The sequence below is a fragment of the Strix uralensis genome, chromosome 4, assembly GCF_047716275.1.
Source record: "Strix uralensis isolate ZFMK-TIS-50842 chromosome 4, bStrUra1, whole genome shotgun sequence".
Taxonomy (NCBI): Eukaryota; Metazoa; Chordata; class Aves; order Strigiformes; family Strigidae; genus Strix; species Strix uralensis.
Window position 1 is genome coordinate 59,389,959 of NC_133975.1, and position 26,969 is coordinate 59,416,927.

The 26,969-nt window shown below is 39.6% G+C and overlaps 1 protein-coding gene across 2 annotated transcripts in view; it reads left to right on the forward strand.

The window, feature by feature from the left end:
• MCUB (mitochondrial calcium uniporter dominant negative subunit beta) overlaps positions 1 to 26,624 on the forward strand; it is a 52,579-nt gene extending 25,955 nt beyond the window's left edge. For both annotated transcript variants that reach the window (XM_074866909.1, XM_074866910.1), the window contains exons 2-8: positions 17,414 to 17,489; positions 17,751 to 17,921; positions 22,439 to 22,543; positions 22,757 to 22,917; positions 23,730 to 23,933; positions 25,320 to 25,436; positions 26,409 to 26,624. In XM_074866909.1, coding sequence (XP_074723010.1) covers positions 17,414 to 17,489; positions 17,751 to 17,921; positions 22,439 to 22,543; positions 22,757 to 22,917; positions 23,730 to 23,933; positions 25,320 to 25,436; positions 26,409 to 26,486 — 912 coding nt within the window. In that variant the 3' untranslated portion in view covers positions 26,487 to 26,624. The remainder of the gene's footprint in view (positions 1 to 17,413; positions 17,490 to 17,750; positions 17,922 to 22,438; positions 22,544 to 22,756; positions 22,918 to 23,729; positions 23,934 to 25,319; positions 25,437 to 26,408) is intronic.
• Positions 26,625 to 26,969: the final 345 nt, after the last annotated feature.

Here is a 26,969-nt window from a genome sequence, read left to right on the forward strand (position 1 = left end):
TGGAATGCAAATTTCAAGGTTCTGCAAATAATGAGCACTGTTTGGCAGCAAGATAGAAATAGATCAGGATGGGTCAGCCCAAAATAATATTGCTGTTCCTTACCAGAAGAGAATTTTGAAGTGAACTGGGGAGTTTACTGACTACAGTCCACCTGGTTTTCAGGCTTTTCTAATTTAGGCCAAGGACAGGAAGTATATATATATATATATATATATATATATATATATATATGAAATAGCTAGTTGAAGGTCTTGATGGTGCCTCTGATGTCATCTTCCCATAGCTCAGGGCTTGGGATACTTATCTTGGCTCTAGGCAAAGTAGGGGTATGAGTCTCTACAGAGTGACCTGGCATTTACCTTTGCCAGTTAACATGAAGCTCTGGATAGTAAGTATTCCTTGGTTTGTTGCTTTAATCTTGTAGAGATAACACTTAGCTTTTGACATTGCCTCACTTTCCTTGGAAAAAAAATGGAGCCCCTAAGTCCCTTAAAAAGAGTAAATAATTTTCTTAGAAACTTCTGACTCCATTTCATCTACATGTGAATGCTCTGCTTTTGCTTGTAGGACATTAATTATGAAACAAAAGTGAGAATTTTTTTTTTTTTTTCAATTATGGTGCTAGAGACTTTTTACTGATTGTGTTGGAAATTTCCTGTGGCTGGCAGCTTGGGATTTCAAAACAGAAAGGAAAGGAATTCAGCCACTCACCATTTGACAAAGGCTGGACTCTGACTGGTATGCTGTTTTGTAAGAAAATAGGTAATCAGCTGTAATGTGACAGAGGTATGAGATAGCAAGCTAGTTGATCATAAGGAGAAAAAAAAAAATAGGCAGTTTCTTCTGATTGCAGGGAGTCCTTAAGCATGCATTATGCTTGCACTGTATGAAACTTTTTGCTCTATTGCCTCTATTGCATTTCATCTTTAATTTATATTCTTGAAGCCAATTCTCCTTGTAAAATTCACTTGAAAACTGTCTTTCACCTTTTTGTACAAGGAGTCTCTCTGACACTGTGAAAGATACAGTAATCCATTTTAAATCATAAAGTTTGACAAACCAGAGGTAGGAACAAGTAAGACCTAACTGAACTACCAACATAACGATTAATAATACCTACTAAAATGTACTTGTCTTTAATTCATAAATAAGATATCAGTAAAGCAAAAGTACAAAATTAACTGTGGATGCAGTGATGCCACATGTTTGGGGGGGCTGTGTAAGAGCTCTTACCTGCTGATGTTTTAAGTATCCTGAGCATCTAGAGCAAAATACAATTACTGGTAAAATGTACAGATTAACTAAACAATATGATTTACCAGTTGCTTTGCTGATTAATGGAGAGGTCAGTGGTGGGTAACTCTGGGTGCTTGCTGAAGTTGATTCCTTTTTGTCCGTTATAACATGTAAAGGCTGGAAGAAGTTAGGGTAGGTGTCTTTATTTCTATCTTAAGATACCCCTATTTCAAGATACAGGGAATTGAGGTGCAGTAACAAGTCCCAAGTTTTTCCAGTAAGCTGGAAGGCATTGGAAACTTTCTTCTGTATCTTGCTTTCACCCAGTGGTGTCATTTGAATACATTTAAAAAAATCTAAAAAAACCCCCAAGGAATTCTAGGTCATAAAGAATAGTCCTTCATCTGGAAACAAATAATATAAATGACAGAGTATGTCCTGTAAAGCTGCTATTCTGAAAGGGTCATGGAGGTTGTGGTGGCTGGATGTGAATCCCATCATGAGGTTGTAGTCAAAAAATTTTTGGGCAGGTGAGTATGAGGAGGGAACCATGAGGTAGGAGTATTTTTCTCCCCTGTAATGTTAATGAGTCTGGAATTCTGAATGCTGGAGAACTGGAAAGTTTGAGTTTGAGGTGAATTTACAACAGCCCTCTGTTCAAATATTTTAAGTTGGGGCAAAGATGCTTTTGCGGGGGGAAGGTATTTCAGTTTTAGGCAGAGCTTTGTGAAGAAATTGCCGTGCTGTATTGTGCAGCACATCAGATAGGATCAACCTCACTGGTCCATTCTGTCCTTAATATCTTGGGGAGTGTTTTCTGGTCTGTACTGTTGCTGTTTTGATTGCCTAGCTATTTTTAATGACTGACCAGGATAGCAAAAAAACTCAAACCAAACCCAACCAAACAAAACCCCTAAGGTTCTTCCTTTTCACCTTTGCATATGATTTAATTGCCGATACAAAGGTTCAATAAATAGTGATGTGCAGAAATGCTCTGTGTCAAAATATATACAGAGCTAAACAAAGCAAGAATTTAGGATGTTTGTCTTGTTTGACAGCCATCACCAACAAAACTTCTCCCTGGAATCTAGGCTTGTGTTTAGACGGCAGAGGTGTATTTTCTGGTGAGAACAGTAGTTTATTTACTTGTGCAGAAGGCCTGGACTCTGCAACATAACATCCCCGTGTCTGCTACAGACCAGGAAATCGAGCACTAGTTCTGCTGGTTGGGTGCTGCTCGGCTCCTTTTTGATGTGCAGTGTTACTCATGTTTCTCTGTTCTGCCTCCCCCAGACTAGTACGTTTTTGTGGAAATAAGCATCCCTGCCTTTCTGTGCTTTGTCTGGTTGCTTGTGAGATCCCTGAACTGAAATGGGGTTGAGGCAGTTTAAATAAGGTTACAGCCTTGGCTGCACGTGTGTTGGAAATATGTAAACAGTACTAATGTATTGTGACACTTCTTATGCAGTTCTTTTTCTAATAAAAATGCAGGAAGATAAAAACTAACAAGAAGCAGAGTTCTCTGCTATCTTCATGTGTTGTTTAGCTGATCAGATATTTGATTATATTTGGGTTTTATTACTGCAAAGACATGGATTGATTTTTTGTGGTTCATATGAACTTTAATTTATGTATACATAGGATATCATATTTGAGCACTACCTAAACAAATTAATTTGTGTACCTGTTGGCTGTTGGCTTTCAGCCTTAACTAAAAAAGTAAGTTTTATTCATGCCATTTTAAATGTGGGGAGAAAAAAAGAAAATAATTAATTCAGATGTTGTTAGTGGTGTCCTGTCACTCTCAGCCATACTGAGGGGAACCAGTGGATCTGTATGCCATTTCTCCTCTTCTCTCTGGTTTCTCTAAATTCATCAAAATTTTGTTTCTGATAGGCATTTATCACTAGTCCTGTCATTGTTTTGCATCCTGCAGTTCCCCTCAACTAGCCATTAGCTATGTATTGAGTACATTATCTGATTTATCCTTTTGAAAAAGTAAATCTTGAACATCAATATTTGTAGTTTGAATAATATTATTACCAAAAACCTGAATGTGGCTGATGACTTCTCATAAAAACCCAAGAATATTGTCTTGTCTGTTCTTCATACACATTCTCACATATATACAAAACAGTTATACTGTCCTGCAAAGCTGAATATACAGAATATTATCAGCAAGGGTATCCATTAATGGAGATGTAAATCTGGACAACTGTAATGACCTGTAGTACAAAATCAGATTGGTTTTGTTTTTGGGAAAAAGTTCTCAAAATATCTTAGAGCAACACTGAGGTTAGTATTTTTTTTCACGTACACACATTTTGAGATTAAAGAAAAGATTTTAGAAGAGGACATCACTACAACTTTAAGGAGAATATTACACGGTTGTGTCTCACCAATTTAAAAACATGATGCACAAATGTATGCTTTCAACTGAATCTCTTCATTGCATGAGCGCTACATGCTCTAATGAAACATAAACATCATAGGTGATTAATACAGTCCAAATGCCTGTAAGTGTCCATATGGAAATCTCCAGTTCTGATTGCTACAACTTGTTCTGTGCTAGATCAAAACCCACGAGACAGGTCTCCTTAATCTCATCCTCATGTGGAAGTGGATGTGAGTTACAGGTTATGGCAAATTATGGTTGGCTGCATGGTCTGCTGGAAGTCTTACAGCTATATTTCAACTGTAAAGCTGAAGTTTAGACACTCAGAAACCCAACGCTTTATGGTGTGCACACAAGTTCAGGGTGCTTGGTTGGAAGGCAGGTGTGACTGGGGTTGAAGTCAGTGGTAAATTTTGGGAGCTTGATGCCAGGCTTAAACACCTCAGTTGTGAAACACTGTGAGGTTAGTGCCCTACCTGAAAACTTGGATGTGAATGGCTTCGCCAAGTCAGAACCAGAATTACTGCCTGGTCTGACTTCCAGCTCACCTGCTTACATTGCCAGCAGGAAGAAAACTGCTGTGCTGTCAAATGACAGAGAATACGTCAGCATGGTTCTTTCACTTTTATGGATGTTAAAATTGGTACCTTTACTGAGATAAGAAAGATACACTCCTATAATAGACTCCTGGAACAATCTGTGCTGTCCCTGGCTGAGGACAGATTGGTTTGGGAAAAGCTTGCAGTAGAACTGTAGGAAAAATGAGAGAAAAGTGCATTAAAGATGAAGAGGAAGTACCTGTGTATACAACCAGCAGTTTATAAAGTCATTTTCCTACAGAACACTGGTTTCTCACCGTAGAATGTGCATCTTTTCCATGCTTCTAACAACACCTTTATTATAACTTGATTGTTTCAAGAAAGGCACTAAATAACATGTCTTTGAATATGGTGCCCACAGTGCTCTTATCTTGCCAGCATTCAGATTTTATGAGTGACCACAGGCTCTGAACAGGAATATTTGCAATGCTCCAGTGCTTGCTCTGGAGGTAAAGCTACTGATGACTTTTATGGAAGATGACAGTCTTTCCACATTGTTAAACAGGCAGAAAGTATTTTTTTGGTTGTTTGGGGATGCTTTTGTCTGTATGCACAGAATAACATGTTAAAACTATTCTACGTACAAATTAATTGTTGTTAGAAGGGTACTGGGTAAACGTGCTGAGGTGGAAGAGCTCACCCTTGCTCCTTAACAGCATTGCTCCTCTCTGTTGTTTTGATGGTACGGAGTGGCAAGCTTGCTGCCACGAATGAGCAGATGTTAGATGTCAGTTTTGAGTAACCTCTCTGTAATCATATTTAATTTAAAATTAACATCTCTAACGTGCTAATGTTTTGTGCATCCTAGTAGAGGAAATGTAGACTGTTGGATCTTTGAGCACTTAACTGTTTCTGACTGTGAATGGCTGGTAGCTGTGTAATTAAATAATCTTAAATCTTAGTGGAAACTGACTTTGATAGATGGACATGCAGCATGATTATGTGTCTTGTTCCTAGAGGAAACCACACCACCAAAGCAAAAGAAAAATCAAAATCGTCTGTAACTCTGCATGATGGTCCTAATCTGAAGTGTGATGTTAATGATGGGGGTTTTCCCCTCTTCTTCTGTTGGCAGAGTTAGTCAGGCTTTGAATTGCTGCTGCTGAACTGAGAAACTTCACCTGGAAAATACTGGAAATTCAAAAGTACTAATTAATGAGATATATAACATGGAGCTGCCTTGCTAATCAGTTTACGGAAACAGAAGTGCAATGAAGACACTAGATTCCTTCAGAGCAAGTTTTTGCAGCTGCTGCTACCTGTATTCTACATCTTTCTTCAGATCAAAGTTGATAAAAGGGAGAAACGAGATCCGTAACTTTTAAGGGTTAAGTGTAATTTTGAATTCAATTTCATGTACTTTTTTCACTTTACAGTTAGTAGCTTTCCAGTAAATGGTTTAGTTGGTGTATCAAAAATGTAGATTGTCCCTCTGTGTTAGTGTTTTAAGGATTAATTTCTTTGCTGTTTTCAAGAGAACTCGGATGCAACATGTTAGAATACCTGTGGGTTTCACTCCCAACCTGTTTTTTTTCTGCACAAACTGCATATACATAATGCTTTACAAAATAAGACAAACTTGATATTCTTTGATTCTTAATATCAAAACATAGTGGCAGAATATTTTCCTGGTAGGAAATCTCTTCATGTATGCACATTTATGTAACAGAAGGAAGGAGTAACTTTAATTTTCCAGTGATCCTGTGCTAAAATTCCAAGATTAAGAACTAAGTAGTTTTCAGGTCCTTTGAATATGAGAAGTTTATATGTCCCACTGCTTGCTCTGAGTAGTAAAGTATTAATGATGAGTATGTCAAATGCATAATTATAATAAGTTATTTGAAATTTAACTTTACATAGAATTCCTGTAGAAATTTGGGTGCATGTTGGGGGTGGAGTGAATAGTGACCACAGACCATTCATTTTCTAGGTCAGTGTTGTGGCTTGTTCTAGAGTACAGGCTATAAACATGGCAACCTGATATACAGCACTCTGCAGGATTTATTTACCTTATTTTAGAGTTTTAGTAACGCTTTCTCCAAATGTTATGCTTCCATTCAATTAGGAGCAAGTCTGGGGAGCAAACTGGGCTTTAACTGCAAATTTCACTTGATTAATTAACAAGGTGAGAGGATTTATTGGAGATAGCTTGGTGAAAACTTGTCAGCATAAAACAGACTTTTGTTGATGTTGCAGGCTAGAGATTCTGCAGTCCATGGGAGTCTGATTCATCAATGGCAGCTTCATTTAAATGTATCCCAAAGTATGGAGCTCAGTAAGAGGCTCTGCCTTTATAATCATTGCATTATAGCAACCTGCTTGTGTTGGAAGATCAGATGACTACATTCACTATATATTGATGTTACTATGGGCCTGAGGAGAAAAAGAGCAGCAGCTTTTGACTGTTGGTTGCTTGTTCTGTGTGGCATAAAATTTTTGTTTGCTTTAGCATTAAAAGATGTTCCTAAAAACGCTCAGTAAACCCTGCATTTCTCTAGAATGTAGGTTCTTGCCCTGTCTGTTGTAGCAGGCTTTCAAATATACGTCCTAAGTGAGTTAATAGAGGAAGAGGAAATAGAACAACTCTTAATTGGCTGGAGTTCAAAGGCTTTGGGGTGAAAAGTGAGCCGCTAACATGCAGATTTGCTAACCCCCGCAGGAGGCGCGGCAGGCGCATCGGAACACAGGTGCTGGGCCATCCAGGGCATACAGAGTCTTTCATCTTCGTTTTCTGGTTTTAATTGTTTTTCTCATGATAATAAGCTTTAGAAGAAGCCACTGGAAACCTTTACAGGAAATCTGTAGTTTTTGTTATTACTTTGCCTGCTCTATAGAAAGGTATAAATGTACAGGCTTGTTGTACAGAGTAGAGATTGAAGGGCAAAGGGATAGCTCAGTGCATCACAGCCAGTATTGGTTGTTGATTTCCAAATATCATTGCTGTCTGTATGTTTTGTACTTCCGCTCCTACAGAAAGGTGAAAATCAGACTATGCTGGATTCGATGAGGAATGTTGCAAATGAGTTCACTGAGTCACTATGTCAGATAAGGTATGTTTTTAAAACACTGATGTCAACAGCTGGAACATGGAAGTGGGCAGCATCAGCAAAGCCACAGCTGTTTGATGTTTTTAGATTAAAATAGCTTCTTGAACAGCAATGGGAGAAGATAGACTCCCAAAAGAGAAACAGAAAATAAAGCGAAAATGTTTTTTTCTTGACATCTGACAGCACTTTGGTGTGTCTCTTTGGGCGACAGCAATGTTTGCGACCTCTGTCCACAAGTATTTGAGAGTGATAGGTCCTTAGACAAAAGTCGTAAAGTGCCAGGACATACGTGCTCATCAGGACCTTTGCTGAACTCTGGGGTTGACAAGGACTCTGCACACTCAACAGCACGGCTGTGTTTCATGCCAGAGCAGTGGTTGGATTTTTCAGGCATCTCTGCTGTGTCTACCCTTTCAGGAGGAATGCTGTTGAAGCTGCTTCTCCCAGCAAAGCTCTTTTCCAAGAAAACAAATAGATAGTTGTAAGCTTGCCTACTTAGATGAGTTTCGTGGGTTTAAAAATATTTATGTTAGACCTCTAGTAAAGGACTTGGAACAAAGTTGTCTTCTCAAGTAAGGTGTGCTGTTGGTATGACAGTGTTGCTAAACCCCAGCTTGTTGCAGCTGTTCTGTGAAGTGTGCATAAAGGCTGGAAGCTCTTGAACACAGTGGTACTGATATGTTTTTAGCGAGCCCTTTGATCTTGTTGCTCAGAAATGTTTACTTTCTTTGCTTTTTTCTGATCTTTTTTTGAATTTATTTTATATTTTTCTGCTGCCAGGATCTATTAAATGGCAGCTTTACAATTTCTGACAAAATCTGTTGAAGTTTCTATTAAATTGTGATCTAAAGTTATCTGTCAATTACTGGTTATGGATGTTCTTATAGTATCTGTCTTAGAAATTTTTTTTTAATGTTGTTCATCAGAAGCTATGGAAGGGGAAAGGATTAGCCTTCTCTGTTTACTTGACTGTTTATGCCTTTGTTTTCTTTGGTTACTTTCTCACAAGGCTAAAAATATATTTTGCACTCCCTGCAAGTAATTCAAGCATCCACAGGAGTGTAACAGCATATAAAGCTGGAATATGAAGTAACTACTAACTTCCTTTTAGGAATTACTTTATAACTATCTGTTATAAGGGATGTAAATCACTGTATCTACATACTAATACCAACCGGTACCAGAGGCTTTTAATTTGATCTAATCTGTCAGTTTTTCTGTTCCTGTCTTTTTTCTTTCTTTTTTTTTTTTTAAAGCATCAAAAGAAGTTTGTGTTTTTCCTTTGGAAAAGTACTTGTTTACATCTGCCTGCGCAAAACACTGGCTCCTAAGTGTTCAGGCTAGTCTAACTGCGGACCTTTTTTAAAAAAAAAAAAAAAAATGAAGGAATGGAGATAAGGAGATGTTTATAAAAACATCTCTTTATGGTCTGCAGTGTTAAAATAATTATATAGGCAAATAATTCCTGGAACTGTCATGGCAGGAGAAAAAGGAGAAACCTCTCTAATAATGCAACATTCAGATACTTGCACCTAGATTTACTCTAAATTATGTTGGGACGAAGCCAGACATGGACATAAGACTAAGTACCTACTCTCTATTACTGTCCTCTGTTGTCTTAGTTTTGATCCCTAACATTTCCTGCCCCTCCAAATAATAATTAATTAAATAATTAAAAAGACTGTTTGCTCAATAGAGGTGGACAAATGGAATGAATCCTCCATGTCTGGCTGAAGTCAAGTGCAGTTTTTATTGGTCTGCATTTTCTGGCTGGGACGGCATCCTCTGTGCCAAGGTGACTGGGGGAGTGTTTAAGAGCAAACGAAAGGGGAAGGACTCTGCCCACAGCTCTGCTGGTCTCACAGCCTGGTCTACAAAACTGGCCGGAGGCTAGTGCAGGTAGCTCTGGATCTGCAGCAAACAGTCTGCATTGCCAAGAAACGTTCTGCTCTTGGGATGATGGCGTTTGCATAGCAGAAATTGGCTGTGGGGAAATGCTCTTCAAGAGGGAGCAGAATTTCACTACTACTGTGTAAGAATAGTGCCTTTAAGTTTTTAGGGGGGGGGGAGGAAAGGTGGAGCAATGGAACAGGGGAATGGTTACTTTGATTTTGCAGGGTATTGGGGTTCCTTATGGCTTATGGTCAGACCCTCGGGAGGTCTGAGAGGGGACAAGGTGGGAAACGTACCCAGTGGGACAGAGATGGAAACAATTTGCTGGAGAGGTGGCCAAGTTAGGAATGGAGGTGATGCCGTGGAGAAGAGCCAGCTTTCCCTGCCCAGTGTGCTTCAGCAGCTGCACAGCTGGTTCCCTTTCCAAGATCTGTTTGATGGAGTGGATCTGCAGCATGTTACCTGCTAAAAAACTTGCTGAAAAGCCAGGTGAGAGCCGTTGCTGGGAATTTCTCCACTGCTGTTAATTCTGACTGACCTGTTTGCATGCATCTGTCAGATACTAATTCTAAGCCCTGAGTCAATCAAATTTCCCAATCACTCTCTTCTTTATTAGCCAAACTGTAAATGCCTTAAGGCATTTGAAATCTGCACAGTTCAGTAAAGAAAAGCCTGGGAAAACAATACTCATAAAAATTAACAGAAGTGCATCCTTGTAGGTGTATAAAAAACTGTTTTTATTGTGTTGGGGGTAGGGTTATTTATATTGTAAATAGAAGTGTCCATTCTAAATCAAAATGTTGACAAGCAGTTCTGTTTTCTGAGTCACATCATCTTTTTCCTGCATGCTACAACCTGCCCAGTGCTTTCACTTTGAAAAGCTCTGTAAGAGAAAACCAAGAGTTGGCTGTCACTTTGGTTAACCTGTAAGTGCATTCATTTGACTTTGTATCCTTATCTCTCTCCAGTTATCTCATTTCAGCTGAAATTTAAACAAACTTTTTCTTGGCTGGCAATTTGAAGAATTAGTGTTATTCCTAGAGATGAGTTTGAGCAGTTTTTTTGAGAGAGATACAAAAGCATCTGCTTGCATCAAGATACGCTCTTTCTAAGACCTTTGTAGGAAAAGATGCAGCAAGCCCATTTTCTTATCTGGTGAGATATACTATAAGCATATTTTTGAAAGCAAAGTCATTCTTGTTACCCTTTAAAGTAAAATTTTGCAATATTTCCCAGGTCAGGATGCCTGTCCCAGAAGCATGGTTCAAGAGCAAAGATCCATACTGTGGGACAAATTAATCTTTTGACCGAGATTACGGTTGGGGAACAGATGGTGCAGCTCTCAAATGTAGGCTTGCTTTTGCTTTTGATAAAGCACAAATACATTTTCATGCTATAACCCTGCCCCTCAAAGTCTTGCCCCTCTTTGATTTGCAAACTTCCTTCTAGGTGTTGCATCCCATCTTCCATGGGAAGAACAGCAACTTTCAGACTAGACTTTATTGAAACTAGATGAAGATGTGATATTTCCAATACTGTAAAACTTTAGACTCAGAGAAGATTTTAGATCTGCTTCTCTTTGTAGGAAGGGAAGGAAAAGAAGGTTTGATAAAATAATAAGACACAATTCTTGGTGTTCCTCTTAACAATGCACTTGGCCTGCATAATTGTCTTGTTTTTAGGCCTGTCCTTACGCTTACTTGGAAGACTGCTTTCTTTGAAAAGTAGGGATTATCCGTACCTTCAGAGTAGACCCCAAAAAACAATGCAGGCAGATGTCAGCTGGTGTCATCCTTGTCTCCTCAGCACTTCCCAGTGTTGCTTCTTTGCAGTGAGGGGTCAATGTTACCGAAATCATGTTTTTGGATAGAGGAGGGTGAGGCATAATTTCAGCCTGCTTTAAACGTCAGTGTTTTCAGCATCTGTTTATACGGCTTGTAAAACCAATACGGATGTAAATCCAGGTGCCTTTCTAGATATGGAGAGCTCTGCATTCTCAGCTGCCCAGTGGAGTCAGATGACCTTGGTGACATACAAGGTGAGAAAAGGGACTTTGCCCCCTGTGATCATCCATGGCTTGTAGGGGCTGTGTAATGGCATCTCTCCCCTACCTGCAGTGCTGAGTGGAGTGGGGAGGTGTGTAGAGAGGAAGAGTTTGGGCAGGGAGTGTGTGAGAGAGCATAAAGGATAGTGAGCAGAAATCAAGTGGAAGATGTGACAATGTGCACTTGCTCAGTGGAGGCTGGGTGGAAGGTCTCCCTGGCAAAGCCCTGCTGCAGTGGTGGATTGACCAGCTGGGCCTTCATAAAAGAGATTCTTGGTGGCCTGTTGCCTCAATGTGCTTCTCATCACAGCTGTCACTTTGGTCATTGGTAGTGTTTGTCTGGCTGCTTAAATCTGGTGCCAACTATTCTTGGAACCTGAGCAGAGGCAGGAAATGAAAGATCATCAGGGACGATAAAGGCACAAAGAACAACAGACACATGAAACCAAACTTTTGATTGCTTGCGCTCTTTTTTTTTTTTTTTTTTACAGTGCTGTAAGGCAAGTGAGTTTTAAAGGAAAGCCACATGAATGCTGTATTACTCTTGCTACTTTAAGATCACTGGAACATGAATACTCATGTTGAAACTGCTGCTTTGCTGGAAGAGACATCTTGGTTACTTTTTTAAACTTTGATTTTTACTGACGAGGGGGTTAAAAATACTGTGAATTTTGAATAATCTACAAGGTTGAAATGTAAATGTTGCAGTGCAGTTCTTGTAGTGCCCTATGGGAGAAGGTATTCATCACATGGTCCATATTGAGTCAGGAAACCTGTGTCTCAGGAAGATAAGAAAATCTGCTTTTTTTTTTTTTTTTTTTTTTCCTCTAGGAAAGAGAAATATATCCTGAATGCTCCTAAGTGTCAGAAGTATCTTCCCTCTCTGAAACTAGGTATAGGGGTATTATGGCAGAATGAGTGATGTGTCTGCTGCAGGGGTTTTCTTTGTTTAATTTAAGTTGGGCTTCCAGAAGATGTTGGTAAATCTGAGCGATGTGCCTTGAAGCTGCTGTTTGTATTGAGGCTGTTGTTGTACGGTATCTAAATCGCTTCTAGGACCAGTGGAGAAACAATGAAAATCCTTTCAGTGTAAGCAAAGACAAGTTATTGAAAAGTTAATGAGAGAGAAGGTGTTTATGTAGCTTAATTGGGCACTTGTAAGATGATTGTAGGCGGTTGTTAGGGCTCCTTATGTCTTATTTTCCTGCTCATGTGGGATTGCTTATAAAAACAGCACAGAAATTTTAACAGCAGATATCTCCAAAATGGCCTTGGTAACTCATTTTAAAAAGGGAAATACCTTATGTGTAGTTATTGTAAACTTGGTCTGAATACTGATTCATTTTTGGTGATCTTGGTTGTGAAAGATCTGCAAAGTCAGTAGACTGTGACAGCAGCTGCTTTTTTTCCTCCTTTTCCTTGGTTTTAAACCTTTCTGAAATTGCAGGTTGTTGCTCCATAATTAATTAATTGCTCAGTTTGTTTCCCTTGGAGAATCAGACAAGAGCCGACATCATTCATATGTAGAGAACTTCTAGGTGTGTTTATTAGAGATAGAAATATAAGTCAATATGGAAAATATAAATAACTATTTATAGTACATGCCCTCATTTTCCTCCTGCCCCAGGCAAGCAAGCAGCATCTAGAGAGGTGACTTGTCTTGCCCTCTCCTTCACAGGCTGGGCAAGATCAGCATGAATGATGTATACTGGGGATATTGGCTCATTTAGTGGCACTTAGAGAGGCCCCAAAATTAATTTTTGGGCATTGCAACTACTAGTTTCCCCCATGATTTTTCTCCCTTCTGTTCCCTTCACCCACCTTCTCCAGCAGCTGTGTGGAGGGAGCTGTACCAGGTGTTGGACTCCAGGAGATAACTGACCTCTTCTGCTGAGGGAAAGACTGTAATGCTATATTACTATTGAAAAGCACACTGCAAGATACATTTTAATTAGAGTGTTTTACTGCAGCGTAATTAAGGGTAAAAAGCTTACGCTTCATGGAGTAGGGCATTTTATTATTGTGCTTTTCTATTTCAGATTCTTACCATTGCCTTAGAGAGAAGTAAATGAGAATATGGGAGACCATAGCATTCACAGTAACAGTCTGCAGTAATAATTTGTTGTGAAGGCTGCTTATGAGTTTGGCTTGAGGCTTTCTCAACAGCATCTCATGCTAGAGGAATACAATACTTCAGTTGTAATATTGCATGGCACTTCAAGAAGGGGGGAGACAGAGTTTTTGTTTGGGATGAATAGCTTTCTACAAATAAATGCAAATTAAGGGGGAATCAGATGTTGAAGGATCATTACATTATTTTTGCTGTTGAAATAACAAACCAAAACTACCAAGTCTTCTGAGATGTATATAAGCAAAACCAAAACAGTTTCAAATATGTGATTGTTGGCTAGATTCAGATTTTTTGCAACATTTTGATATGGCAAGTCAAAATGAAATAAATCAACTAAGTGTCAAAGACAATAATTCTGTGCTCTCAGCCTCCTAATGACATCTTTTTGTAGAATTCCTTTTTCAAGGTCACATTTTCATGAGAAAAATATTTTTATTTCTTGCTGTCTTCCTTTCCACCCACATTACAATTTTCCACAGAACAGAAGTTACGGTTCCTGATGAGGTTTCTATTTGCATATGCAGTGCTGAGGAAGATCAGAGGCTTTCATGTCACCTCATATACTGATGATGATACAAATTTCTTACACATAACTGATTACACATAAATTTGAACTTAAGTTTGCAGGGGTGGTCACTCAACATTTTAAGAGATTGCTTATTTGGAACAGCTAACTGCTGTCCAGAAAGTGCAATGTAGGTAGGTTCAGTTGTTTGCCATTCTCAGAAGTGAAAAATGCAGTCTTGCTATTCCTGTCTCTCCCACTCATGTCTGGCTGCTTAGTTTTCCAGCTCAGTTATGCTGCTACATTAGTCCCTAAAGCTGTGCTGTGAACCAGATTGAAATTTCCACACTGACTTGTAACAGTGGCAACTTCTCTGCTATTAGAGATTGGAGGAAGTACTTCTTTAAACTGGATATATATTTTCTGTTTTACACCAACTGATATTTTTTAATGGGATATATTGGGTTATTTTTATCATAATTAACACTGTGCCTTAAATTCTCATGAGTTTTCACTTCCAGAGTCCACGTCTTGAAATGAGTCAAGAGATACAGTGCTCTGCAGCTGATGTTGCTCCCAGGTGTTTTGCATTAGGAAGCAAATACAGCTGAGGGAGAAAGGGTGTTTCACCGCTAAATGCTGTTCGCAAGCCTTTGGCCCGATTCCCAAACATAGTTGTGATTGCATTAGAGGTGTTTTGGCTGGATGTGCTGCCATGTGTGTTCAAATTGCAGAAAGATGTAGAATAGCTTTCTTTAGCTTTTGTGTGATTAGATGAATTAGCCAAGAGGTACATGTACTGGAATATAAAAGAGTTAGTAGTATGCTGTCCTCAAAGTCATGATGCAGTTAATTCAGATTAGATACCTCCCATGCCGGCTCTCACTGACGCTACTGTGAGGGCAGTCTTGTTGGTTTGGTCCCGTAGTTCAAGTCTTCCTTTTAGCTGCGGTGGTTGTTGGCTTCCTTTGTTTTCCAGTGGTGGGGTAGGGATCATTCCAAGCACCTCGAAAGGGGCATGGTGATTTGTCTGTAGGGCTCAAGCTAATGGTTTAATAACTTCACTGAAACTGGAGATTTAAATCTGGAAACATAAGGAGAAAGTTAACTCAGCCCTTTATGCTTCCCAATTAATCAACTTAGAACTTGTATAGAAAGAGTTATTTGGAACTCAGTTCAACTCCATGGCTCAGTGGCTTTTGTTTTTCTTATACTTCACATACTCTTTGCAGGTGATTTTAATGTGTAGACTTCATTAACAGGCAATCTAAAAAAGAAAAAAAAAGCTTGAGTATATAGAAGTTCTTTCAATGGATCATGAATGGTAATGTCAAAGTCTAAAGAATAATAGAATAAAATACCTTAAAGATCTTATTTCAATAAATGTAATTTAATATAATAAATATTTTAACTTAATATATTTAATAGATTGAGATATTTTAATATGCATTAATTGTTGAATGCATTGTTTCTTCCATAACTAAAGTAGATACCTAAATTCACAACAAAAGAAATTAAGTAACCTTCAAATACGGGCTGGATGCAGTTCAGTGCTTGGGGCATGTTAGATGATAGATACCTAGATATTGATTCCAAAGTTACATACCAAGTGTCTGTAAAAAATCAGTTTCTTAAATGTATCCCTCTGAAGAAACAACACAGTTGTTACATTTGAAGCTATTGAGTATTAGAATGAACTGTTCTAAATGGTGTGTTTCAGGGTCTTTTGTGGAAAAACAGATCACGTGATAAATGTGTCGGTACTGCTAGGCTGTGTGTTACTAAATGTTTTGTGGGCATAGATGTCCCCTGTAGATAGGTGAGAACTGATGAGCTGGGCTGTGTCCTGCTCTGCCTCAGGGAAAGTCTCTTGCTCTACTGGAGAAACAGTCAAGTTACTGCACATGTCCTATCTCTGGGTGGCTGTTGGGCATTCCTGAGTTCTTAGTGTCTACCTTTTTTTAAACAATACTTTTATGTTTAAGGTATTTTGCTCTTTAGCCTAGGTTTCTGACTGCCTTTGATGCCTGAAGATTACAATATACAAATTTCTCAGTGTTGGAAAGTCCCAGAATTATTTATTTTCTGTAGCTCCTGAAAAGTGCTTGTTCCAGGTAGAAAGCTAAGGCAAGGTCAGCATCCTTGAAACACAGAAAGTCATTTTACATATGAATTTTTTACTTAACCTAATAACATATTCCTATCCAAACAGTCAAATTTGTGGTTCTTTAAAAACAAATAAATCACATGCATGTGGTGAGCAGTGCTTGGCATACTGAATGGGCAGAGGCCTCTTGTGTTTGTAGCTTTCCTTTCCTGCCTTGTCAAAGAAGATTAGCTTGCAGACTCTGAAATGTTTTGGCCTTCAGAAAGATGAGCTATAAAGCTCACCAGAGGGACAATCGGTCCTTGTCATGTCTCCCCACATCATTTTCCACTTCCCCCAACTACCATATTTCAAACCCGAGGCCTTGGTCCAGCCCACGCACAATTTTTGTAACCAGCTTAGTCAGGGTTGTGATTTCCCTTCGTACTTCTGCCTGTTACACTTAGTTTATAGTAGTAATGCCTGCTTTGTGGGAGTCACTGCAATAAAATTGTTCCTCTCCTCGTGTGGCTGGACTGTTTTAAGTACGTGGGTCTAATCAGAGCAGTTTGTCTTCTTGGTTTTGACATGGCTGTGTTGAAGTGTGTTGATGATTCTCACCAATGTCTCTGAAAGGGCTGGGCTTGGGAGCGCAACCATGTAGGTTCAAAAATCTGCTGTCATCCCTGTCCCAGGACATAGGGGATACTTACTGCATCTGGGTGTGCCTCCTTCAATGTGATACCACACGCTGGTGGTGCTGTTAGTTGCAACAGCGTCTCAGCTGGGGTTGAAACAGCCATTCCTATTTAAAAAATAATAAATCTTCCATACTTTGGCAAGTTGTATTGTTGTTATTGTCTATTAAAACCTTGAAGGTCAACAGTTAACTTTTGGTGTATGGTTTATAATTGTGAAGCAAAGGGGAGTGACCTCAGTCACTTATATTTTATTTGAGATTATTAAGAGTGCCATTCTGCTTATGATTCAGCAGTAAAGGACTTAACTGAAACCATGCCCACTGTTTTAAGTTACACTGCAGACTCTAGACTGCTGCAGAACACATCAGCCTTCAGGCACCACAATACAGAGATTTTTCAAGTGACTGTTTTTTGTGGGAGAGGAGAAGGCTTGAGGACTTATTCTAAGAGTCACATGAAGCACTTCAGAAACACTGCAATTTTTTTTTCCTTTCTTTCCTTCCCCTTTCCCTTTTTCTTCAAGTTATTTAAACCACACTAGGCAATAAGTTTAACTATGGGAAATACCTTCATACCTTTGGTAACATTTGTCCTTTCTATAAGCATTGTTCTGTCTTTTACACAGAAGTTGCTAAGCAAGGGTTTTTTCTTCGGATGGACACCTCTGCTGTCAGATGATGCAGAAGCAGGTCACTGTGACAGGCTGGGTACTGCCTTTGACCAGATAAATCTTGCATCCTAATTCTAAAGCAAGCTCCCTGTGTTCGTGCTGCAGGTGTGGCTGTGGAGGCACGCCGGAGCTTGGAGGGACCGGGAAGGGGCACCTTACAGCACGCTGGTGCCATCTGACGGTAAGTTTTCTCAGCAGGTTTTCCCCCTTCCCATCGATGTCAACAAGCTTTTCATATTTTGTGGGAGTAGGGTGAGATGATGTTAGTTGCATGTGGTTTATATATGCATACCCCAGAAACAGAAGTACTACATTAATTAAAGACATCTGGAATGATTTATGTGGTTTTCTTTATTCATCCTGGTTTTTAAAAACAGCTTTTAAATTAAACTACAACTTATGATATGACTTTTTCACTTCATTTTCTTTCCCCCCCCTCCAGAAGTAACTATTAATTACAGACATGGTCTTCCTGTGATAACTCTTACACTGCCCACAAGAAGTGAACGCTGTCAGTTTACTGTTAAGCCAGTGGTGACCACTGTAGGGGCATTCCTGCAGGATGTGCAGAGAGAAGATAAAGGAATTGAGAGGGTGGAAGTCTTTGCAACAGGTATCTTACATTTCTGTCATTTCTCAAAACCAATACATTCCTTTTCAAGTGGACTGTACTTCTCTCCTGAAGCACAAGTTCAGTCCTCCATCAGGTTTAGCATTGTTGCTGTTGGGGTAGCTCTTGAATGCTTCTGGGGTTTACCGGTGTTTCAGATTTAATATCTCAGTCCTCTTGGAAAGTTTGATTAAAAATTCAGAATTGGGCATATTACTGTAACCTTCCTTATGGATAGACACAGTAGTGTCCTATGTTTCTCAGGTAGCTTCTCTTTGTAATGCTGTCTTTAATTTTAAAGTGTCTCTCTTCTGGTTTCTGTGATATCTTTTTCTTTCCTTGTCTCCATGATCATTCTTAAAGACAATCAGTTGGGCTCTTGAATGTGATGTCTGCCAGTTATTCAGTGCTACCTGGAGCAGGAAGAATCTGTTTGCCTTACCATGAACTTGAACTCATATAGAATATTTGCAAAGAGCTAGGCAACCACATAATGTGTGCAATGATAAAGGGCAGCTTATTGAGACTTTGGGGAGGTTTCATTCATCAGCTGGAGTACAGTACTTTGGGGCCCTTGGGTTGAAAGGAAACAGCTGTACTCATATGTTAGCACTGATGTGGTCTTTCATCCTTGTAGCATACCGTTTATCCCATTGTCGAAGTCTTCAGGTAATTTTCTCAAGCTCTGCTCAGTGTTTTCATGTGTTTTGTCTCTTTGGTCTGCCTGTTGATAAAAGCTAACATTGAGTTACTTAAACTGCTTTTCCATTTTGTTTCCAAGACAACTTGGTTTGTATTTTGACAGGGCTTTGTAGTTTTTCCACAGCAATTCAGAAAAGTCTTGCAACCCCTGTCCTCATTCTAGAGAAGGGCTCAATCTCAAAAGTAGAACTGAGATGTAGCTTTCTTGTTTGAATCTGGTAGAATAGGTATGTGAATTTGGCTACCTAAAAAGATCTATTTCTTCCTTTTCCCTCTCATCCCCTAAAAAGAAAGAAAGGAAGAAAGAAAGAAAGGCAGGAAGGCAGGCAGGCAGGCTGGCTACATCCCTATAGAAAGATTTATTTTCCATCAGGTGAACAGAAGAAAGGATGGGGTTAAGGAGAGTTGGTCCAAAGTTTCACAGATGGGTGCATTCATAATGTTCCCTTTCTTCCTGGTTGATACTGCAGAGGGCTGCAGGGACTTTTAAATGAACTGAAAATAGATTGATGCACCTAGACGATCAGGAAGCCACAGATCTAGGAGAAGCTGCTTTAGTTGCCTTTGAGAGCACAGTTAGTAAAACAGGAAAATACCCCACAGAGCAATATATTTATGCCCTCTAGTGCAGTGGAGATATGATCTGTGTGGATCCCAGTGTATGCATGAGGTTTGTGTACACAGGAACTTTGGTGTTTTGGGGTTGTTTTGTTTTTCAATGTTGTCTGCTAGGCAGCAAAGGCAGAAAATTCTCTTGTATCTTCAGAAGCCAATGTAACAAATGGTCATTGTCAGCAGCTGGCCTTCCCCTTAACATGAAAGTTTTCACTAAAAAGGGATTTCTTACTGGGGTGAGGCAGGACTAGCCAAGAACATGCACTGGCAAACAGTTAACCTCCAAGTACTGCTATACTGCAGAGACATCCGTGACAGAAGTATTTGTGATTCTGAATCGCATTCTTTTGTGGTATGTCAGCAAAAGCTAACTACTCATTCTGCTTCAGTGCAAACATCAGTCAATTGTGAAGCATAAGATAATTTCTGTAAGAAACCCTCAAGTCTGGCATTTTTGGCATGGATGGACAACAGGTTCCAAAGTGGAAAGGAATTTGGGCCATTTCACCTTGCCACATCTGTTTAAATCCACCCCAACTTTGGGATAGAAACGTTGTCTGCTTTGATTAAAACAATGACTGTTAAACAGTTCTCTGCTCTGTATTTTTCAAGTGCCGGGCAATTGTAATGATAGAGAACAGCTTAGATGTTTAATTTATTAGGAAACTGATACTGTAAAGAGAAACTATTGGTCAAGTACTGAGAGTTGAATTTAAACATTTATTATTAAAGAAAAATTATGAAGGCTTGATTTAGTGCAGACACTTCGTCTGTGTCGTTTAGCCATTAAATGAAACCCAACCTTAATTGAAAGTATTATTGCTGTGTATGATGACTCACTTTCATTTTCTGTGGATTTGATTTTGGTCCTGCAAAACTTCTGTAGAAAAAAATGTCCCTTTGTCCACATTTGAGCACTTGTGCTTAGGTATAGGAAGGAAAGTAGCCTTGTGCTGAAAGCCTGTGGGGTATTTTCTAAAATAAAACACCTCCCTTCCACCCACACTTTTCTGCTTTTCAGTTAATAAAAGGTTGGACAGGTTAATAAATTGGTGTTGTATCACATCCAGAACAAAGACCCTGTCTGGCACTTCTTTTGAAAAGCATTTTTTGCTTAAATGTCACTTTATAAATGTCACCTTAATAATTACATGCAAATGAGCTTTGATGTTCTATTATGCTGTAAAAAAAAAAAAAAAAAGAGTGGATGGGCACATAAAAATTTCAGATTTTGGATTGAAAGTGATAGCCTTCCAGGCTTGCTTTGCTACCCGCATAGAGTGGGTCGGGGAGCCAGCTGGTGTGTTAGCTCACAGAGTGCAGTAGTCTCAGCCTCAGCAGATGGGGCCTGAGGACAGAGCTCCAGTGAATAAATAATTGTAGGTGTGGGGTTGTCTACGGTACCTTTCTGTAGTGAGCACATGGGGACAGATGGAGGAGCTGGGGCAGTAACACTGTGACAAATATTTAGATATAAAGATCTTTGTATTTTGTAACCTAATCATTATTCATCTAAGTAGTAAAGCTGCTGTTTTCTGCCACTGCCCACCCCTTGACAGAGGCAGGGGAAGATGCCCTTTTTATGTAGAGGAAGTGAAGACCAGATCACACAGGTACTGTGGAGCAGCTGCTCTGTGGCTTTTGAACCCCCAGTGCCACAGCAATGTGTCCAGCAGCAGTGGTGTGTGTGGCTCTGGGGATTCTTGGGCCATCTGAACCCCCTGGGTGTCTGGTTTTACTGGGTGGCTCTGGAATCTGCTGGACTTGGGCCAGTGAGAGCTCCAGGGATCCACTGTTACACGTTGTTGCTGATGACTCTGGGAGCTCCTTTTTGGTGTCGTCAGCTCCCTGAGGGACGTTGATGTGTTCCTTTGCCTCCTAGCTGTGGTGAGGTGTGGTGGACAGTGAAATGAGAAGATGTAAAAGCCAGCAGGCAGGAAGAGTAGTAATATACTAAAGAAAATAGGTTATTTATAAACTTCAGGCCCCTTTAAACAGGGGAAACAAAAAGCAGAAATGGGATAAAACAGATCTTTTACATTTCAGCAGAGGTTTTAGATTACATCTGCCCTTGTGTATTGAATGTAAAATAGGAAGGAATCCATTTCTCCTTTGGATGCAGCTATTTTTCGTGTTATCAAGAAATCAGAAATGTTGCCAGAGTACTACTCTTGCAAATCTGCTGTGTTGAGAATGCCCTGGGAAGGGCTGCAGTGTGTCCATGCTGCTGGATGAGAGACTTTTCATATACTGAAGTTGTGGTCCATCTACCAGTGGCACATCTCTTCTAAGCCCTAGGCAGACACAAATACTGCCTTTTGGGTGAAAGGCAAAGAAAAATAGTAGAGAGGGAATGAAGGAACAAATATAAAAGCAGGATAAAATCTTCAACAACCAGCTTTCCTGATTGCGTGTCACAGTCTCCCCCTTGTCTCTGATTTTAAGTCATTGAAAACTTACATAGTTATGTGAGTGTCTTTTTTTTCTCATCCTGTTCTCAGTGTTGCTGATGAGGTAGCATTCATATAAATTTTCACACAGAAAAGTAGGAAAGAGTTCTTCAGACCTTTTTAGACTAATGCTTCTGTGGCTCCTGGTCTGTCTTGTACTGGACAGTCTAGCTATCTACTTAACTCCCAGTGACAACTGATAGCAAAACAGAGTGATTTCAAGAACCATTAATAAAAATCTGAACACCACTACTGACAAGAATTGCTCTTTTTGACTGGAAGAGACTGTTTAAGGAAAGACATAAATCTATAACTCAAGATGAGGTCTTTGAAGGTCTTTTAATTTCCCAAACCCCTTTGTCCTAGTGAAGATGCAAACTTGTGTGTGAATGGAGAAACAAAAATGCAGATCTTTATGTTATGATTTCTTGCTGTTTTATGCAAAGCTTCTTTTTCTTCCGTCCTGCCCTTCCCAATGGGTCGATTCTAGTCATAATCATAACGCAAGAAAATGCAGGTCTGCTCACAGTAGTGACAAGTTTGAACGACACTGCTAGAGAAAGCATTCAGGCACACACTCTGTGTTGATGTGTTCCTCCTTACTGTTTAGTATCAGTTACCAGATTTATTAAAAGTATAGTTCCCTTCCAACCATTATTAATAAAGAACTCTAGCACTTTTCCAAAGGGATAGCAGCTAATGTTTAAGGTTCCCTATGATAAATTATTTAGAACTTAAATCTTTCTTCTGCAGATGGTAGCAAGGTCTCTGATGCAACCTTGGTGGAGGTTTTACTGATGAATGACTTTAAACTTGTTATCAACAACACAGCATACAGTGTGTCACCTCCTGTAAAAGGTAAGAGCAATGCTTAATAACTCTTATTATCTCACTTCATCTAGTGGAAGGCATGGGAAGTCTCAGAAAACTGGAAGCTGTCTGGTGAAAGGAATTTCTCTTTGTTTTTTTTTTTTACCGTTGGATGGTCCTGCTTTTTGGGGGTTGGAGGTGGGGAGAGAATGAAGAAGGGTGGGTGCTTGAAATGTTTTATGACAAACATTTTCTTTTCAGATAAACTGAGTAGTGAGCATGCTACTGAAATGGAAGATATCAAATCCTTGGTTCACAGGCTGTTTGTGGCTCTACATTTAGAAGATCACCAGGTCAGGAAAGAGAGAGAATTGCTACAGAAACTGGACCATCTGAAAGAAGAGCTGTTGCCTCTTGAACAGGTTGGAAAGTTGTTTTTTTTTTTTAAATTTAGAAGCATTTCCTTTCATCAAGAGTAAGTCCTGTGATAGAAGAAAATCAGCACAAATGGTTAGGGTGTGTCTGTTTTGTTTGTTATGTAAAAGAGAGTAAATTCAAATTATTTTCAATTCAGTTGTTTTCCCTCCCACTATGCACATTCCCTAGGTAAAAACCACAACACCTGGAGAAAGCTGTCATGAACAAGCCTCAGCATGGCTAGTATTGGAATTGAAAGTCCACTTAGTCACCTGTTGCTGTATGAGTTCTGAATACCCGTTCCAGAAGACACAATAGTGAGGTAGAAATCATCTGTGGCTTAGGCTAGGATTTCCTATTTCACCAAGGCAGCAAGGCAAATTGTTTGGATTAATGGTTGCCAGAATCCAAGAAGGGAAGGTATGAATGTTGATCTAGGGCAGGCTAAGCAAACCCAGCATGAGAGGAGGACACCAGAAAGCCTGACAAAATGGACAAACTTTTCCTTGGCTTCAGACTTGCTTTGTGAGGACCAGCCTCAGCATTAACCAGAGCTGCCTTGAATGGTAAATGGAAATCCAGTAGACATAAACTCCTAGTAGTGGGAAGGGAGATTAAAAGCAGCATTTCTTGGTGCACAATAACCGGGAGATCTGGTTGCCCTTGGATTTCAGTCCTTTTCTTTATCAGCAGGGTAAGTTGGTAAGAGGAGTTAGTAAAAGGATCTAGCCCAGCAAGAGAAAGCATAGTTGAGGGTCTGCTCATCAGAGGAGCACTCATGTTTACTTGAACAGGTTTCTATATTTCTTTCCCTTAGATGAAAGCCAGAATCATGGACAGTGCAGAGGTAAAGACCTCCAGGCTTCTGTGGGTTGGCTTAGCTTTGATGTCAACGCAAGGGGGAGCGTTGGCGTGGCTCACATGGTGGGTCTATTCTTGGGACATCATGGAGCCAGTCACGTACTTCATCACTTACGGGAGTGCCATGGCTTTCTATGCCTACTTTGTTCTTACTAAACAGGTAAGTTCTCATTTTGTAAATGTCTGGAGTATTGTAAAGGAGGAAAACTGACTCTGAAAATCGCAATGTTTGGGTTCTGAGGAAAATATAATTCAATAAGTAGTTTTGCCATCAGACAGGGACTTGTTTGATCCCTAATGGGACTGGATAGAAATGTTACATTATGCAGAATCAAGCCAGGTACTGTTATACATGAACTGCAGACCAGCTACTGAGCATAACTACTGTCTGTAAGATTTCATAACCTAGGCAATGAAAAGTGATGAAAGAAGTCTGCCCATTTATTTTAAAGTTTTGTAGATCACTTCGAGTAGTAAACGTCACCTTGCTCATTGCTGTAAAGGGTCGTACTGCTGTGCCAGTTTGTGAACCCTGCCTTACTGAAGCAAATCATTGAACAGTAGCTTGCATTTGCTGGAGTTTATGTATAAATGGTGCAGGGTACCAAAGCGTTTGGAACTCTGGCAGTTACATTACTGAAATATACCTAATTTAGTGCCTGAAAAAATTATATTGCTTTGTTCCTCATAATCTGCTTTTCCTTGATGTTGAATGAGTGGAAGTAAATCTAGGACAGCTGAAATAGAGCAGGAAACAGGCGTTGTTTAGAAGAAAAAAAAAGTTTGCTGAGCAACAAAAAAACAGATCTTAACTGAGCTGCACATACAGTTGTCCAGAAATCATGTAAGACTTCGAGAAATGTTTCTTTTTCCTGTTTTAGCTCTGTAGTTTACTCCCAAAGAGACCATCTTGATGTTGAACTTTCTGTGATGCAAAACTCTTTTGTTATGGAGGTATGTGGAAGAGTAACCAACACTTCCTTCCACAATACCAGTGGATCTATAAACCTCATGAAAAGTCAGGTTCCTTTAGTGAAAATGGGAGATGTGTCTGTTTTTATGAAGAGCTGGCTCTGAATGCAAGTTTTATTCCTTCTCAGTGATTTTTAAGAAGGGCAAAGGCATCCCTACTTTTTGTATATGAGTAGATAAAGAGATTACTACTTGGCTTTTTGGAACAGCTGCTGGCACCATTGCTTGAGGCTTTTAAATAAGTCTTAGAGAAATAGTAGCTGAGCTTTCTCTGACTCCTTGGAGTTAGTGTCCATTGACTCAGGTGGGTCCAGTCATGAAGATCACACTATGTCTTTATTATAATTGAAAATTCCTTTAGATGCAATAGAAGTTTCCTACCAGGTGTCTAAAAGGCCCTTATAAGCGTATAACTTCCTATGTAGCCTCAACAGAACATATGTGTGTGTTGAACTTGATGAATCTTCCTGAAACAGGCTGAATTTCTATTGAAAACTCAGTTGTACAGATAATCTTCTGGCCTCTACCCAGTTTTCTTGCTAACCCCAAATACGTGCCCTGCTTTCTTCACCAGGACTACATTTATCCTGATGCTAAAGACAGGCAGTTTCTCCACTACTTCTATCGGAAATCCAAAACCCAGCATTTTAATGTGGAACGATACAACAAGCTCAAACAAGACCTAGCAGAGGTATTTAAATACAGTTCTTAAATAATGTGGTAGCATCTGGCTTAAGACTTTTTCAGTAAACTCTCAACTAACAGAAAGTTGACCTCAGGGTTTGCTACTTAACATTCAAAACCGTGTATTGCTTATCCGCCAGTTTCAGCTGTTCAAATAACCATACAATGTTTTCCATTGATGTATAAACCACTTCAGTAAGTCATCAGAATGAGAGACCTTCATGAATTTAATTTAAAACAAGTAAGTCAGTTTATCAGCCCTACACATCCATTTTTTGCATACTCTAATATGTTGCATTCTTGGCCATTTTCATAGAATAGCTGCATTGCTTTTGGAGACAGTGTGTTTGCTGCACTGCTGTGGTAACACAATCTCCTCCCTTCCTTGGAAGGTGGCTGTCTTGCAGAGTTTAGCATTTGACATCTTAATCCTATTCCTTAGGTAAAAGTCTTAAGATTTCCAGAACATGGGTGACTGGATGGAAAAGGTCATATTGTATGCCTAGGAGAAACTTTGTGGTCTTCATGAAAAAGTGTAGCAGATCTCTCACTACTCGATTCTTACTCCCCCATCCCATCTCACCCAGCCCTGTGTTCAATGCCTCATAGAAGAAAACTGAAATTAGCCCTGATTTTAGTTCAGGACCCAAGGTTCAGGTTATCATTTCATGAGCCACAATTGACATAAGGCTACAGTTTGATGCTTTTTCAGTAGCCTGTGAGTATGAACGTTGTAATTGTAATGTCAGGAAAATAATACCTTGGGGTGTGGGTGAGCAGGGCACATGCTTCTCTCTGGAGACTGGCTGAATGACCTGAGCAGGCCTGGAAATGTTTGGTGTCCTCCATTTGATTGGTCTGGTTTCTTGTGTAAGACCAATGTAAGACCTGAGAAAGGAAAACTACTGGGTGTGTGAAAGAGAAGGAGAAAAGGGAGGGCTGCAGAAGGATGAACTCTCACTCTTTCTTGCACTGGCAGGCAGAAGAATCCCTGAGGCGTCTGCGTCAACCTCTGCACCTGAGGCTTCCAATCCAGGAAATCAATGACAAGGACTGACTTTGGTTTTGTATATATTAGAATTGCCCTTTCAAAGCTGACACGAACATTTAGTTACTCTATAGAAACTGGATATTTTTGACCACTATCGTTTTGAAAGTTGCAGTAAATATCTATAAAAATTATTTGGTCACTTGACTGTTTGGTTTTGGTTTTTTTTAAGCCTATGAAGGAGCTGCTGAAGCACAGTTCAAGATATTTGTCAAATCCCATTAGTAAAATGGAGGCATTCTGCCTGCGAGTAAAACGGCAGGCATGTTTTATAGAACAAGGGCTGTCTTTTTAGTACCATTTAGTACTATAGCACAACAGTAGCTCATAGATTAACTTGCGCATTGAGAATTAAGGATTTTTTTCCTGAAATTACTGTTTCCTTTTCCCTAGCTCTATGCATTGACTCTGCTGGTGTAACACCACTGGTGGAGGTTAGACTTACATCACAAGTAAGCTTTTTTAGTAAATATTGCTGGAAAAGTAAGATAT